At 43.0% G+C, this 16,163-nt stretch overlaps 2 protein-coding genes across 11 annotated transcripts in view; both read right to left on the bottom strand.

The window, feature by feature from the left end:
* ATF2 (activating transcription factor 2) overlaps positions 1 to 6,603 on the bottom strand; it is a 46,705-nt gene extending 40,102 nt beyond the window's left edge. Inside the window, exons 1-3 of one of the 9 annotated variants that reach the window (XM_030951823.1) lie at positions 6,515 to 6,578; positions 5,318 to 5,364; positions 2,830 to 2,860 (exon numbers count right to left, since the gene is read on the bottom strand). The gene's annotated coding sequence lies outside the window, so the exon portion shown is untranslated. Of the gene's footprint in view, positions 1 to 2,829; positions 2,861 to 5,317; positions 5,981 to 6,001; positions 6,141 to 6,245; positions 6,319 to 6,514 lie in introns of those variants that run through there. The other 8 variants (XM_030951828.1, XM_030951826.1, XM_030951827.1 and 5 more) reach the window with 8 other exon arrangements.
* A 4,067-nt stretch (positions 6,604 to 10,670) lies between these two features.
* ATP5MC3 (ATP synthase membrane subunit c locus 3) lies at positions 10,671 to 13,933 on the bottom strand. 2 transcript variants are annotated; one of them, XM_030952603.1, is made up of 5 exons: positions 13,846 to 13,933; positions 13,687 to 13,764; positions 12,631 to 12,708; positions 12,087 to 12,280; positions 10,671 to 10,914 (listed from the first exon to the last, which is right to left on the bottom strand). In XM_030952603.1, exons 2-5 carry the CDS (start codon positions 13,723 to 13,725, stop codon positions 10,800 to 10,802), a joined length of 426 nt encoding a protein of 141 aa, XP_030808463.1. In that variant the 5' UTR covers positions 13,726 to 13,764; positions 13,846 to 13,933; the 3' UTR covers positions 10,671 to 10,799. The 2 variants fall into 2 exon arrangements, with proteins under 2 accessions (XP_030808463.1, XP_030808464.1); XM_030952604.1 differs by having other exon boundaries at positions 13,687 to 13,902.
* Positions 13,934 to 16,163: the final 2,230 nt, after the last annotated feature.

Below are 16,163 nucleotides of genomic sequence, written 5' to 3'. Positions count from 1 at the left end.
GATAACCCTGAAATTTAAAGCATACCGTGAAGATATCCTAGTGAGGAATAGAGGTGAACAATTGCATTGGACGTTCCAAACTTGGGTAATGTTCTGACACTTTTAGAAGACTCTGGTGGTCAAAAACCTGTTGCTGCTACAAAATACACAAAAACCCCATCCTTGGCATCCTCTTTTCCTTCTGGATTGCATGTTGCCTGACAGGCATAACAAAACTAACACAGAGAAGGCAAATTTTCAGGAAAAAATGTTGGTAATTGCCACTCTAATTTCAAAAGGGTCTCTCTCTGTTGTAGACTGACTGCTCAAAGTGAGAATTTCACAGTAAGAAAGAAAAATTCAGAAAATACCTTTCCCCTGAAAACCAAAATAGCAACTTAGATGTCTTTTTGACAAAAATGTTACTCACCCAGCCAAATGAGAAATGTAATACATGAACTGATAACCCTGTCCCTAGAGGGGAATTAGAGTCACCCTGGACTGTTATCTAGGCAACAGCTAACACCTTGTCCCAGAGAAAAAAAGACAGTTCCTGAAGGAATTCAATATGTATGTGAAACTCCAGCCTTAACTCATCTCTTCAGATAAAAAGAACATTCAATGAAATGATTCTTACTACAGTCCACTGAACTGCAACTTGCTCCTGTAAGCTTCAAACTCCACATTCCTTTCAGTAGCATAAAGAAATCCATATGTAGAATTCCAGTCACACAGTAACAGCATCAGAACTAAACACAAGGAAAACCTGAAATAATCTTTATAGTATAATCAACTTCAGTACTAAAATCACACTAATAATCTCACTTTTTTGGTGTTTGCTCTGTACTTTCAACAGAGAAGTAAAGTACACTCACAACATGCCTATTTAAAATGTAGCAAGCCTCTTTCATGGTGTTTGGAATGTAAACGGTACAGTAAACTATATAAATAAGTATATATCATCTTTAAAATATATCTAATATGGAGAAATAAAAATGAGTTTCCAAATAATCCACTAATATTTAAGGCAATGTGCTTATTTAAAAAATAAAAATGTCTCCATAAAATGTCACATTAATATGTATCTAAATGTGCTCCAAAAATAGCTTCAACAATTATCTGCATATTTCCATAAGATTTTAATTAAACACCTTGGGTACACTTGGTGGAAACTATTACTACATAGTCTGAGGCTTGCTTCCAAAACCTTTCAGAAGACAATCTTACAAAGAATAGAAGCCTACACTGACTTAAGCCATGTCTTGTTGGCTTATTTAAGTGGTAAAGATTCTTTTGATTTCTCTTAATTGCATACATACAGGAGCATGGAAAATGCAACTGACACTTTGTTTCAAAATTTTTCTAGTGAACATTTAAGCAGCTGTTTAAAATGTATATGTATCAATAGTCCTTGCAAAAACTTCTTCAAATTTGCTGAGAAAAGTAATTCTTCACATGTACCTACTAAAGACTCAGCAGACTTGCAGCTAAAGCCTCTACTTTACCTGTAGAAAGCAAGGTATGTGTGAAAAGATGCCCATGCACAGAGCTGCTCACAGGCTGTGCACTCCTACCCTGGGATTCATTATTTTAAGCACTGCAGCAATACAGAAGCTGCCCTCCTGTAACATCAGGGCTGACACAAACAGCACAGAGGAAAACTGCCAGAACTGAGCAAAAGACAGCTATGAACACACATAACCCCACGAACAAACAAAAACTGTAAAACTTTTGAAGGACAGCATTCTTCTTCTGGCCAGCATGCAAGAAGAGATGCATATTTTCACAAGCGTGTCACCCTCCTAAACTGGACAGTCCACAGAGGACAATGTGTCAGTCTGCAGCTACAGCAGTAGCTGATTTATCTCCTACCGCTTATGTGAGAAGCACACCCAAGGCCTGCAGCTACACTGACCACTTGCACGTGGCTCCAACCCACAAAACATCTGTATATTGTGGTTTGAAAAAGATGAGAGATGGACAAAAATTGTATCAGGCTATTGAGACAAGCCAGAATTACAGTAGTCCATCAGCATTCAGTCTGCTCTGAGTCCAAACACTACAAAGTGCTTATGTTACAGGCCCCACTGATGCCTTTTCCTACGGATGTTTGCATTTCCTCAAGAGCGGCCATGTCTAGTCAACATTTCCTTTTATTCATTACATTGCATCGGGGATTGTGCCCCCTTTTACTGCAAGATACAAAGCCTTACTGTATAGAGAATTATTAACTCTTAGTAAAGTCTTCTGTTGATCTCATCATAGTGTGTAACTACTTTAGGTAATGTAAGACTTTACTTTAAAGCTTCATTTTATAACAGCAAACTGAAGCATAAAAGAACCAGGTCAAAATTTTTAACTTTTATCAACTTTTAAGGGTTTTACTTAAGAGTGCATACTTATTCAAGGTAAAGTGAATGGAACATATTTGCCACAGTAAAGAATAACATTCTCTTAATGGTTACCTGAAGAGCTGAATTGCTGTTTTGCTTAGCTCCTTCCAAGATGGCTTTAGATGGGGGGGAAGTAGCTATTTTTATTTTCTAAATTTAAACACCTCACAATTAAGAGATGGCTTTTTCATGCAACCAAACAAATAATAACAAAAATCAAAATGAACACAGTATCTTTACACTTTCAACACTTACATATAGCATTCACATCATAAATTTTAATCACTTCCCACATTTAAAGAGTCTATCTTTATTTTCACAATTTTCTACACACGCAGATTTGCAAGTTGTGATTTCAGTAAAAATCAGAAGTTAGCAGGCAGAATACAGCACTTAAGAAGGGACACAAATTTGAAAAAAAAGTAATTTGGATTTTAAAAGGAAGTGCTCTACTTACCTACGGGGACTGAAGCTATATTGTCTGTTTCCTATAAAGCAAAAGAAGAAAGGTGAAGCAAAATCAGTGTAATTAATGCTTGACCATTTCAGGGCACTTGCAGAAGTGATCTGACTGTATTTGTGCAATACTGTTGAATTTGATAGTCCTAAAAAATAAAACTGAACAATGAAGGAAATAGAGGAGATACAACCTGAAAATTTAAAACATTCCTCCTCATAATGAAAGTGGGATTGGCAGAAAATAACCTTGTAGATTCTGCAAGAAAACTATAAGCCCTAGTCCAGAATATTTGAAGTTCGTAACTACCAATGGTTGGCAAACACAAAAACAGGAGCTCCTTCCTCATATTACACTGCTAGCACAAGGTTCAATTTTTTTCTTTTAAAAAGTCAAATGTTAGGCACTTTTTGCTGATATTATTAGTTAACTGTTAATATCTGATGTCTAAAGTTAATTCCATATCTTCTACCATTTGTCTAAATTCTGTAAAGGATAGCACATCTGGACAAGAAGAAAAGTGATTGACTTAAAGACAAAAGAAAGGATGATTGACTTAACAAGTTCCAATAAGAACAAGACAGCCAGTTGGACAGATAGTCACATATACAGGAACAAAGCAATTTAACTCCTTCAGCTGCAGGAGTGGCTTCCTCCCCAAGAAGATAAATTTCTGGCAAACAGAGAGCACTAATGGCATAAGGAAAGGTCCTTAGGCTTAACATCTCCTGCTGGCTGGACATGGTGGCTTCTAATTCAACTCTCTGGTTTAAGTATTTTTCAGAGACACCCCTGATCTTTCTTTAACTTACTAAAAATTCAGGCTGTGTGAATACAGCTCTTGTAGAGAAGCAAAATGTCAATGAACCTCATAAAAGAAATATAGAGGGGTTAACATTCTTTCCATCTTCTCACAGTTTGCTTACAGAGATATTAGGCCTTGCTTTCCCCAGTTCATTTTTTATCCAAGTTTCAACATCTTCAACCTAACAAACATCAGAAATCCAACCTCACTTTTCTACACTTGTTTCAACAAAACTTAAAAACCAAGCTTACCAACAAGTTACTTGCTTTTCACATTTTCTTAGATTGCATCCTTAAAGTCTAAAATTAAATGAATTAATTAAGAATTTAATTCTAAAAATATTTAAATATATCAAATATCTCACTACAGGATTTGTCTTGCTCATTAAAACAGAATGATCTTTTTCTTTCCTGTAAGCATTTTCACAAATGACCACTGGATTTACCTAGGAAGGAAACATAATATATTGCTTGGAATGCCTTGCTTAAGCAAAGCTCTTATCTGAAGTGAAGCTAATGGAAAAGTTCTCAGGCTGAACAGAAGCTGACACTGAACAAAGCTGAAAACAGCACATCATAAATGTGAAAAAAAAAGCATTGATTGCACACTTATTAAATATTGACTAATATTTTTGTAACTAACTATATCCAAAGCCTCCTTAGAGTGCATATTATATGTTAAACAAATACAGTTCAGTTATGCAGAACAATGGTAGCCTGAAATCTATTCAATATTAAAATAAGAGTTAAAAGTACTGAATCACATTTGCTCCTTTGAAAATAGAAAATGCATAATTTTTATACAGACACTCAAGACTATGTCAAGAAACCATTAAGAATGTTGATACTATAAATGACTTCAAGTTAGGAAACCTTCACAGAAGTAAAAATGTACATTTCTAAGTTTAAGTTAATTAAGAGTAGAAGACAAAAAAAGCTGATGACAGAAAAGGAATTTTTAGCACTAGACCCATTCAACATTTAATGAAACAAGAATGAAAATAATACCAAAATTCATGCTGTTCAACGTGGTCACAAAAGGAAAGCAGCATGAAAAGCAAGATTATTAATGAAAGTATGTATGATGAAATTTAATATCTGAAAGTACCTTATATTAGATACTGCATAGTCTAGAAGTTTCTGGAAAGAGACCTACCAAACATATTCATGTCTCTAGAATTCAGATCAGGGTAGAAATATCAACTACACTGTAAAGAAGATCAAACGCTCAACTACTTGATTAAGCATTAGCATACAACGTCAGTATTAAAACATAAAATCCCAATGGATTTTTAAAAGAGCTGCTTCACTCCATGTACACATTAAGGTCTCATTATTTGACAGTTCTGTTGAGGCATTATGTAACAACCAGTCCCTGACAAAATTATTGCTTAGTTTTTTAACAAGACAGCTTGACAATTTTGATTCTAGATTGCATAATTATAAACACTTCAGAGTTAATTCAAGTGAATGCCAAACTGGACTACCGTTTGTCCCTCTGAAATGAAGTTCATTAACAGACAGCAACCTGTTTCAGCTGATGGCGGAAGAAATTCTACCTCGAACACCTGAGAAGACCAGAATCACAAGGACTGCTCTGATCCTATCAGCTCGTGCTGAATCTAACACCTAACCAGACTTAGCAGCCTTATGACCCAAACTTCAGAACATTTGTTTTTATTACCTCTTTCCCAGCTTTATGCTCAGCAAGAAGCGCAGATGTGACATTCACTGCCATCAGTAGAATATGTCAAACAGAAAACAAAACCACTGTTTTAAAATGTGGCAAATAAAATACATTTCAGACATGTTTGTGGTCGCTGTTTGGAAAGTAGGGGATGATTCAGAATGTTCAGATTGTTCAAATTTCTCACTTCAGCACACTAAAACAGGTGACAGTATCACTACTGGAAGATAAACACCTCTGGGAGAAAGCAACAGGACAAAAAGCAAGTGAGGTACATACAGTGCATGAATGGGGCACATAAACACACTAATGGATCTCCCTCCAAAAACAGGGATGCAAAAACGCTGGAGAATGAGTAAGACTGCAGAAGCAACATGGCAGCACACATTTCCCCTAACTCCAAACATGACGTTACATCTTGACACAAAACATCTGTGCCTTAAACACCGCGCAGCTATCACTAATTGAGGGTCTGTGGCATGTTTTTTCACGTGAAAGCTGCAGAGACCTTTTATTTGACAACTCGAGAGGCATTACGCACAGTAACAGGCAGAGTCAACGAGGCAGCTGCTCCAGGAGGTTCAGCTCCACGGCGAGACACCAGGCAGGCCAACACCTGGTGCAGAGGAGCTGTTCTTACCCCCCGCCCGGCATCCCCCACACCCGCACCCTTCTCCGCACCGGCACGGAGCAAGTTCTCCTTCAGAGCCGAAGATGGATGCAGCCGGCGGCCTCCCCGGAGCAGAGGCGAGGCGGAAAGGCGAGGCCCGGCTGCCCCCTCCTCCCGCTCTCCACGCCGCGGGCCGGGCCCGGGGCGGCTGTCGGCGAAGCCCCCGCGGGGCACCGCTCCCGGACGCGCCGCACCCCCCGTCACCCACCCGCCCGCCTCGCCGCCCCGCGTCCCGGGCCACCCGCCAGGCCCTACCTCCGGGCGGGTGCCGGTGTCCGCGGCGCCGGCCGGGCCGCCCCGCCCCGCTCTAGGGGCGGCGGGAGCCGCAGGCCGCGCTGGGGGAGGGGGCTGCCGCGGAGAGGAGCGGCGGCGCCATGTTACTGCCTCCCGGGCATCCCCCGCCCACCGCCGCGCCGCGCCACTCCCGCCCCGCCGCCCCCGCCCGCCCGGCGCCGCCGCAGCGCGGAGGGAGGAGGAGCCGCCGCGCCGGGCCGAGCCGGGCCGGGCCGTGTTTACAAACTCACCCGCAACGCCGCCGGACCGCACATTAAAGGCCGGGTCCCCCGCGGGCTTCCGTCACCTCTCGCGAGAACCGCGCTGACACCTCCGCGAGGCGGGGCGGTCACGCGGCGCGGGGGCGGGGCCGGTCCCCGGTCCCCACAGCGACCCCGGCCGGGCCCAGTCATGGCGGGGCACAGACAGACATGGCCGGGCGGGCCCAGGCCATGGCGGGGCACAGACAGACATGGCCGGGCGGGCCCAGCCATGGCGGGGCACAGACAGACATGGCCGGGCGGGCCCAGGCATGGCGGGGCACAGACAGACATGGCCGGGCGGGCCCAGGCATGGCGGGGCACAGACAGACATGGCCGGGCGGGCCCAGCCATGGTGGGGCCAAGGGATGGCCGGGCCGGCCTCGGCCGCACTCGGCACAGCAAGCACCGCTCCCGTGGTGCGGCGGGATTGGTGCGGCCGTGGCCGAGGGGGTGCCCGTCCTCTGCGGCAGGATGTGCAGGAGAGCCGGCAGCTGAGGACAGCAGGCACCACGTAGCGAATAAAGCACTGCAAGGCCTCGCTCAGCGGCAAGCTTCATGAGCCTGTCACATCCAACTTTTGGAATAATCAGCGCTCCAAAGCCATCGACTGGCGAGATTCCCCATCTCTCAACACACCCGCTCTCAGGGCAGGAGCGAGGTGTGTGCCTGAGGCCATGGGTGCTAAACATTCACCTTGGTTAATGTATCAAAAATGCCGCAGCACTGTAGAATAATGGCAAACGCCTATATTTTTACACAGAAGGAAGTAAAAGAATTTTGGATTCATTAAAAAAGTAGCATAACCCTATATGGCCACAGAGTTTAGCTAGTGTGTACTCTGAATCACACATGGAGCTTTAATTCTGTGCATGTGCATCATTTGATCTTGTTCTGACCCTGATCTGAGAGTACAAGGCTGTAACAATAAAATACTTCTAAAAAAGTAGTATCAGTTCCAGTAAAATACATTTTGGCTGAATTTCTCTGAACTTGCACAAGACAGTATGGTATGTTTCATTTCACTTCTCGTGTATGGTTTTGGTGGGCACTGTGCAGCACTTCTGCAAAGTTCTTTAAGATATGGCAGGATAAAAAGCACTGCATAAAAGTACACTGTTTACTTAAAGGTGGAATTATTCTTTGAAGTAGCATGTTGCAAGAACTCAATTGTACATGCAGAAGAGAGGAATAGAGATCTTACTTCTTTCTTCAGAGAGCAACTGAGACCTGTATTGGAAATAACTATTTTTTGATGGATTAGCTTCACCATTATGTAGCAGCAGCAGTCCTAAGCCTGGGCTAAGAAACTGAACTACAGGTGCCTTTCTTCAGTGTGAAATTGATGCAAAAATCAAAGAAAAGGAAAGCGAGAAAAGGGGAAAAAACAGCAGCAGGATGTTCACTTTTACCTGCAGCATGGGATGAATCACTTTTACCTGCAGCAGTAACTTAACAGCACAATTGGTAACTTTAACATTTTCTTCATTTTCCATTAGAATAACAAGGCTATTTCAGAGGTTTAGCTGGCTTTAGCTGGCTTCATCTTCAACAATGAAACATGAACATTCAGTCTTTCAATCTGGAGAACCTACAGGACAAATTTTCATGAGCTCACCATCTCTGAGTTCAGCATGGTCCATGTCAGAAGAAACTGAGCTTTAGGGGAAGTAAAGCCTACAGTAACACGTCATGAAACGTAAGTTTCGTTTCTCTGACCTACAGGAAGATTTCTTGATGGAAGGTCTTATAGGAAGATCAAGAGATCTTGGTCTTGCTGCCCTATTAAGGCAAAGAGACTGGGTTGGGGTTTTTTTGTAAGAAAAAAAGTAAGTCTTTTACACATTTATAATTGTTACTTTTGTGAGCATTTTAGGAAAACTGAGGGTACTCCCTGTCAGACCACTCAAATTGACCAGCTGAGCTCTGTTGGGCAGGGATTCCATGTGCCCTGTAATAATAATAATAAGTTCACCTGTCAGTATCTGCCCGTCACTGACTAACTAAGCCCCTTATTGTGCTTAAGGAGGATGATCCTCTGTGTGAAGGTTTGTTGCCTTGTTTTGAAAGTCCCTGATTAATCTTCATCTGTAGAATGCAGATCTGATTCTGTCACCACTGGTGTGACGAAACAGCCACTCTGTCTGAGTTTGGCCTATGCTCACCAGCAAAAAGCAAAAGGCAAAAAGCCCGGGGAGATGCTACTACTAAAACAACCTTCACATCCACATTTAGGATCACCCCAGATGTCCACTGTCTTTTAGGCAAGGCTGACCACAAGAAAAATGGTTCATGTTGAAAGGGTGGTAAAAGATGGGATGTAAATCCCAAACTCATTATTCAAACCTAATTCAAATAACTCAGTGACTCAGGTGGCTTTCTTAGTGAAGTTACAGAGCAGTAATTCAGCCAGGTCTTCTATCTCCACCAAACACCGTTACAACTCAGCAGAAACATTTTATATGCAAACAAATTCCTCAGCAGAATTAGCAGAGTTGGAGCTGGACTTGACCAAGACAAATCTGAAGATGCCTGGCCAAATCCCAGTTATACCTGAAGCTTGAATAAGCTAGTCCACTGGACTGTCCATGATTTTAGGAAATACAGATTGCCACCTCAGATGCCTGTAGAGATCCCTGCTATACTGACAGATGAGAAAAAAGTTCACCACCTACCAGGACAGCAATACACAGATGAAATTTAGAGTCTAGAATACCTTTCAGCCAGGACAAATGCACTGTCAGCTTTGCAAATCAGTGGCTTCCAAGAATGGGTAATAGCAGGTCCCTAAAATCAGCACTGCATGAGCATAGACCACATGGAAGATACCTGCAATATGCTTCACCTCCTACCCCCTCTCACTCCTCAAAACCCCCACTTCCTGATCTACTCATGTAAGACACTACTAATATTGTTCTAAAACTAATAATTTGCTTCATATTCTGCACTTCTGAAATTCACATATATAAAAGAACATTCTCTATATTAGAGATTATTGTTTTCTACTAAGAACATGCAGGGGAAGTTATTTCTCATGCTAGGTTCTAGAATTTTGCTACACAAACTCTACAATCATTTAGGTTGGGAAACACCTTAAAGGAAAGGTGTTTTAGACCTTTAAGATCATTAAGTCCAACTGTTAACACTGCAAGGTCCACCATAAACTAAAGTGGACTAAAGTCCACTAAACCATATCTCTTTGAATACCCACTTGGTACTTTTTAATTCAGATTAAAACAAAATCTTACCCACACCTTACACTTATCTGAGTTATTAATCATTTCTCAATTTGCTCCAATAAAAATTCCTATATTGAATTCAGTAATTACTCAACAAGATGACAAAACATTTAACAAGCTTGGCTTACATTCTTACAAAGTTCAGCTTTATTTTTTATGTGATCAAATTATTTAGTATTCTGGATAAGGTTTGAGATGCTATCAAGCCCCCCACCAGGTAAGTATAGTAGCACACAGTGCTTTCCTCCAAGTATAGATGACACCATAAATCCATTTAGACTGCTACAAGAGAAGCAAAGGTAGATACTGCAGCTAATTTTTTTAAACCAAAATGCTTTAATCCTAATGCTCTTCAAAGAATGTGTGAGATAATGCAAGGCTGACTACAAAATTGGAAAGCTGGAAGCTCTCTTTGAATTAGGTGATGCCAAAAATGTAGTAACTAAATAAAGCATAATGTCCATGTATCACAACTAAATGCCTTGGACCACACTAGAGTGGTTGCTTATTTAGCTCAATGGGGACACTGGTCAGATCCAAGTGGAAAGCCTACCATGGTAATCAAAATATCTGGTGTACTTGAAAACTGATACAAATAGTCCTATCACCTTCGTGGATTTCCGTTTGGCTCCTTCTATCAAGAGGTGCCAGAACATGTGTGTCAGCTAGCTTAAGAAAAAACAAAAACACAAATAAAGGAACAAGGCCAACACTACAGCCTTGCACATTTAATCTCTGCATCCTTTGATCTTTTAAGTATATGCCACGTTAATTTTAATAAATAAAATGTTTGACTGGAAGAGTGCTATGCAGTATGTCTTTATCAGGAGCAATCCATGGAGACTGAATTACAAAAGGCCATCTTCCAGATACCCTACTGAGAAAGACAATAAATGAAGGCAACAAGGTGACAGTTAAAGTTGTTATCTTTAATGAAATGACTTTGGAAATAGCATCAATTTCCATGACACCAACATTTTGGGAGTCCCATAAAATGCAGTTACATTCCAATGCCAATATTACAGGCAGATCTCCATTCACATGGCAAATAGGATCAAGAAAGCAACCATCAGACAGAAGAGACCCATAGCTTCAGACAGGGCGAATCCCAGGATAGCATATGAGAACAGCTGCTGCTTCAGAGAAGGATTTCTAAAAGAAAGAGAAGTTGTAAGTCCTTTTTATCCTTACAATCAAGATGTTTTTCATGCAGTTTAACCTCATAGTTCCTTGCTACAGATTCTGAAATGGGAAAATCCAATAAATCCAAGCAATTTTTGCAAGGATTTCACTGAAGACAAATTAGTTGGCAATTAAGACTAGACTCAGATCTAATTTAGAAATTTATTTCACATCTGTGACATGAGAACCATACTCCCAAGGAATTTCATGTTTATCATGTTTTAACCAGCTCTCAAGGCAAATACAGGAACTGAAACCACTTAAGAGTAGGAAAAAACCAACAAAAAAGTTGCAGCAGTTTGTTGCAAAAATGCAATGAATATGCCTTCAAGAAGTGAGAGGAGAAAATCTCCAATATAAAACTATGAAGCAATGTTCTACAACCGCTTATTGACATGTTCGTGCCAAATTCAAAACTTGATATATTAATTCTGTACTGAAAACACCTGTTTCTTCAAGTGGAAAGTGAGCTTCCTTGTCTTCAAAAAGGCTTAAAATCTTTATTAAGAAGTTAAGACTTAACTGGTTGAAAAAGTAGTGAAGAACATGAAACTTCTTTTATGCCTGTATCAGTTCTGCTCTTCCATCATGTCACATGAACTACTTCTATTACAGGAATGTTGTAAAATTACCTGAAAGTTCATCCCTACTACAAAATCCTCACCCTTGCCCTCTTCAGATTTCTAGAAGGAATGGTAACTCATTTGCTAAAATAACTGCATATTCTGAGATGCAGAGCTGAATGCATTAGAAAACATCCATTCCTAAACAATGATTCTGACTATGAAGACTATTTAGGACTTTTCCTCTTACATGGGGAACGATACAGGCTGGATTTTTATTTCAGTTCTGGAACTGAATGCTCAAACACTGGACTTCAGTGACCAAAAGACCAACCAAGTCTAATGATGCAATTTCTTTCATGGCTCTCCTCCAGGAAGAGTGTACAAAGTTCTGAATTTAACAACAGAGCCATCCTGATGAATATGGTACAGTTTCATAAGATTCTCTTCAGCCATGTGTATCAGTAACAGTAATCATTAACAGAATTTATTACAGTGCCATTATCTTTTCTACAGTTCAGCTGTCTCAAGATACATCTGCATACAATTAAATAGTTTTTAACGAGAGAGATTGATTACCTGGCATAACCAATGATTAGACTACCGAAGACTGTTCCAATTCCAGCACCAGAACCAGCCACACCTACTGTGGCTGCACCAGCACCAATGAATTTGGCAGCAGTGTCAATGTCCCTGCTGATAGCACTAGTCTGGAATTCCCTAAGTGCTAGCTGGGAGACAGTATTTTGGGCCCCGATAACTGTTGACTTGCCCTAAGAAAACAAAACATAAGAAAACATTATATTCAGACAAAAAAACATGTGATAGTGTTATTATGCAGTTTTAAAAGTTGTATTAGATCCAATGTCTACTTATTCTTCAGAGTGATGAGACTGTTAAGTTATAAACTTCAGAATATTACCTGTTCCACCTGAAAGTATCAACTTTAACCGTGAAAGACTTCTCAGGGGAAAGAGCAAGACAGCAACAAGTATTATTAGGTGTTTGACTTAAAGCAAGTTTCACACTATAGGTATTGAGTTAGTACAAGTGAACTCTAGGTTGAGGACATTTAGGCTCACCAGGTAATTTAGGAAGATACAGAATTTTGTTTATAAGGTACCTCTCCATTCTTGACCTCTGGCCTAGACAACACAGATGCCGAAATTGGTCTGTACAAGACTCTTGACCCAGCACGGATCTGTAAGAGGAGGAAAAAAACTATAAAAAAAAATGAATCATTTGATCACAGCTGTTCCATACAATAGTCTGTAAGACAGTAAGACTATTAGCTACTAAGCTATTTGTCTTCCTTGAAAGACAGCAATCTCTGAACAGCTGCATATACAATAAACGATACAGAAGAAAGTACTGCCATGCAATTTGACAGCGCTGTTTTCAGAAGATATATAGTAAATAGCCACGCCATTCAGTGAACATATACATACATGCATTACGCTGACAGAAAATGGAGTAAAACAGCGACAAAAAATCCCGACCGACCATGAAGCAGTGAAACATATTTTGAAATGAACAAATAAAAGCCATCAAAATGATTTTCGAAGTTGTTAAATGCACAGATGTAACCTAGACTTTTAAATTTAGCAAGGCACAAATGAATGAATCGTTTTTCACAAGCGGCCTGCATGTGTCCTTGGGCTCCCAGCAGTCTAAGGTCATACCAGCTCCTGCACAAAGCTCTTCCTGCAGGGGAAACCTGGGCCTGGACCGTGCAAAGTAAGACCTTCTGCAGGCCAGAGAGGGCATTTTCATGCAGGACAGTCTTTTATCTCCGCAAGGGCAAAGAATTCCGGCCTTGCCCAGGACAAGCAACAGGCTGGAGTTTGACCTACAGTGAGGCACGGAGCGCAGTAGGCCCAGGAGCTGCTGGCGGCGCTGACCTCCCCCTCCTTGCCCCCCCCCTCACCCTGGCACCGGGCCCCGGCCGCGCCAAGGAGGCAGGAAGGAGAACGCGGCCCTGCCGCAGTCTGCCCGACCCCCGCCCCCACTCCTTCGCTCTCGGGCGGGCAGCGCTCGGTACGGGCCCGTCCCAGGGCGCTGCCGCGGGGCTCAGAGGCCCGCCCGACCCACGATCGCCCCGCGGCCGGCACCGACCCCGCCGCCGACACGGACGGGGCCGGTGACGAAGCGCAGGCGCCCCCCGCGCACCCCCACTCACCAGGGAGGGCGAGGTGGCGAGCTTGGCGCAAGCGAACATCTTAGCTGGCGGCGTCCCGGGGCTCAGGATCCGGTGTCTCTGCGGAGAGAGGGAGAGGGTGAGGGTGCGGCGGGCGGGCGCGGCGATGGGCGCGGATGGCGGGAGTGGCGCGGCTCTCACCGCTGCGGTGCCGCGCTCGGGCCGACGGGCGGGAGGGCTGGGCCGGCTGTGCGCAGGCGCGGCGGGGCCGGGCAGCGGAAGGGGCGGAGCGCGGCCAAGGTCACTTTGTGCCGGCGCCATTGGCGGCGGCGGGGGGCGTGGGGCGCGCGCCGCTTTCCCGCGCAGCCGCAGTGCGCCCGCCGCGCGCGGGGGCGGTTCGGCCGAGAGGGCGGCGCCATGAGGGTGCCACCGTGAGGGCGGCACCGTGAGGGTGGCGCCGTGCCACCGTGAGGGCGGCGTCAGTGTCGGTGTCCCCGGCGCCGTGTAGGCGTCGCGCCCCCTCTCCGGCGCTCGGGTCACGGCAGGGAAAGGGGGCGCGTCCGAGGACACCCGTTGTGTGCAAGAAGCCCCTACTGTTCAATTAGTCGTTTCTGCACGATGAGCAGATTCACACCCAAGTAACGAAAGAATCCTTTTAAATCAAGATTAACCGAAATAGGATTATCTTCACTGAGCTGAGCATGTGTTCCTGAGATTCCCGCTTTAATCACTTGCATGTTCTTTGATGTTTTTCATTTGATAACGAGATTGTTATTTTAATAGTAATTTGCAATTGTAAGTGGTATTAGTGCCAACTAGTAAAAATGCTGAAAAATCGACGTTGTGACTAAAACACTGCAAAACATTTATCTAAATTGTACAATTTTCACTGGATACAATCTGTGCCATAAAAATAAATTCTAAAATTGTGTGCTGCAAGCGGTCTCCAATGGACCAAGTAAGGGGCTGTGTGTGTATTTAGGGATGGGAACAGTCTCAGGATGGGTGCTGGACTCCTGCAAACTTACAGGACAATTGATGTTGCTGTCACTGGTTAATCCACAGGTGCCACAAAGCTGAGACGTTCCATATCAGCAACCTGAACACCCCCAACAAAAATGATCAAGGTGCCTTCAGCTGCTGCATACCAGTGTTAACCATGTTACTTTTATAACCCACAACACAGTGTCTTCTGATCCATAGCTACAGGGGAGAGAAGTCAGTTGTAGGTCCAAAGGTGAGAGGCAACAGCACAATTTGAATTTCCTGGCCTTCTGCTCCCTTCCTCAATCCAGCAGCAAGCTTGGTTTGGTTCCAGTGTGCATCCAGAGTCTTAGTAACAGCAGTAAAAAGTCAGTCTGTAAAAAGGCCAGCAAAAGAGGTTATAAGCCAGTGGTTTTGGTTTTTTAGTTTTTTTCCTTGTCACAGCTTACACACATTTTTTGGAAACTGAGGTGCATGGACATATCCGATGTGTCTGCCACACAGTTCTTCCACAGACAAACACTAAGAAATAAATATCAATGACAAAATCCTTTGATGGTTAGGCAGAACTTTTCATTCATTAAATCGTTCATTCAAAAAAAATTCAATCCATATGCTATTGTGGGAATAAGTATTTCCATCACCATGAATAAAACCATAAAGCAAAGACAAATGCTGCAGTGTGGGAATGACTCAGATGTGACATGCTGCTGCACAGTGACATTCAGAGCACCCCATTTCTGAAGATGGGGTACTTCACCTTAGGAAGTGCAGCAGCCAGCAGGGTGTCTGCAACAAAGAAATTCACTTCCTCACGGAAGGAAGCACTGCAGTTAGAGACGTGCTTTCTCACTGGCAAACTGGAGGTCTGGAGCTCCAGGCATGAAACAAATCTTCCCCCAGCTCTCATGAATGGAGAAGAAAGTGAAAATGACACTCCTGTGTACACACAGCACAAAGTCACACGGACTCAAAACCGCATTAAACAAAAACACTCTTTCACAAAAGAAGTGCTCTCTTCTGTCACAATTCCCACCCCAGAATGTTTTTTGAAAGATGAATTCACAAGCCATTTGTTGTGAGCCGTGTCAAAACCACTATTAAACACTGGTTTATTGTTGCTTTTAAGGCATAACATCTGATATTGTATTCTGAATGTGACTCAGCTGTTCCTTTCAGGAGGATTTTGAAGAGCTGTTACTGATCTCTGGGGGCCAGGCTGAGTTTAATTCAAGAAGATCTTCATAAAGAAACACTTGTTAATCTTACACAGTTTCCTATCCTATGGCTGACCTGCTGGTAGGTCCTCAAGGAAGGGCATCAGTGCATCAAAGACAATGTAATTTCTAGTTGCTCACCACATTTCTGAAAATCTTTTTGAGCAGGTTCCCAGTTTTCCAATTCTCTCCCTGTCAGGACCAGTTATGCACCAGTAGCCAAGGATGCCAGAGGAGATATTCTCCCCATTTTGCCCCTGGCAAGGAAGACAGAGTGCAGATGATTGAGCAGTACATGGTGCCTGAAGAGCCAGTCCT

This window comes from Camarhynchus parvulus, chromosome 7 (genome assembly GCF_901933205.1).
Source record: "Camarhynchus parvulus chromosome 7, STF_HiC, whole genome shotgun sequence".
Classification (NCBI taxonomy): Eukaryota; Metazoa; Chordata; class Aves; order Passeriformes; family Thraupidae; genus Camarhynchus; species Camarhynchus parvulus.
Note: the sequence above shows the minus strand (reverse complement) of the source record. Positions and strands in the feature narration are given on the sequence as shown.

Excerpts from the sequence above, each read along its gene's own strand:
- ATP5MC3 (XM_030952603.1), bottom strand. The coding sequence starts at position 13,725 with ATGTTCGCTTGCGCCAAGCTCGCCACCTCGCCCTCCCTG. Across the intron at positions 12,281-12,630 it reads CAGAGGTCAAGAATGGAGAG|GGCAAGTCAACAGTTATCGG; the intron begins GTACCTTATAAA and ends TTGTTTTCTTAG. Across the intron at positions 10,915-12,086 it reads CTAATCATTGGTTATGCCAG|AAATCCTTCTCTGAAGCAGC; the intron begins GTAATCAATCTC and ends TCTTTCTTTTAG.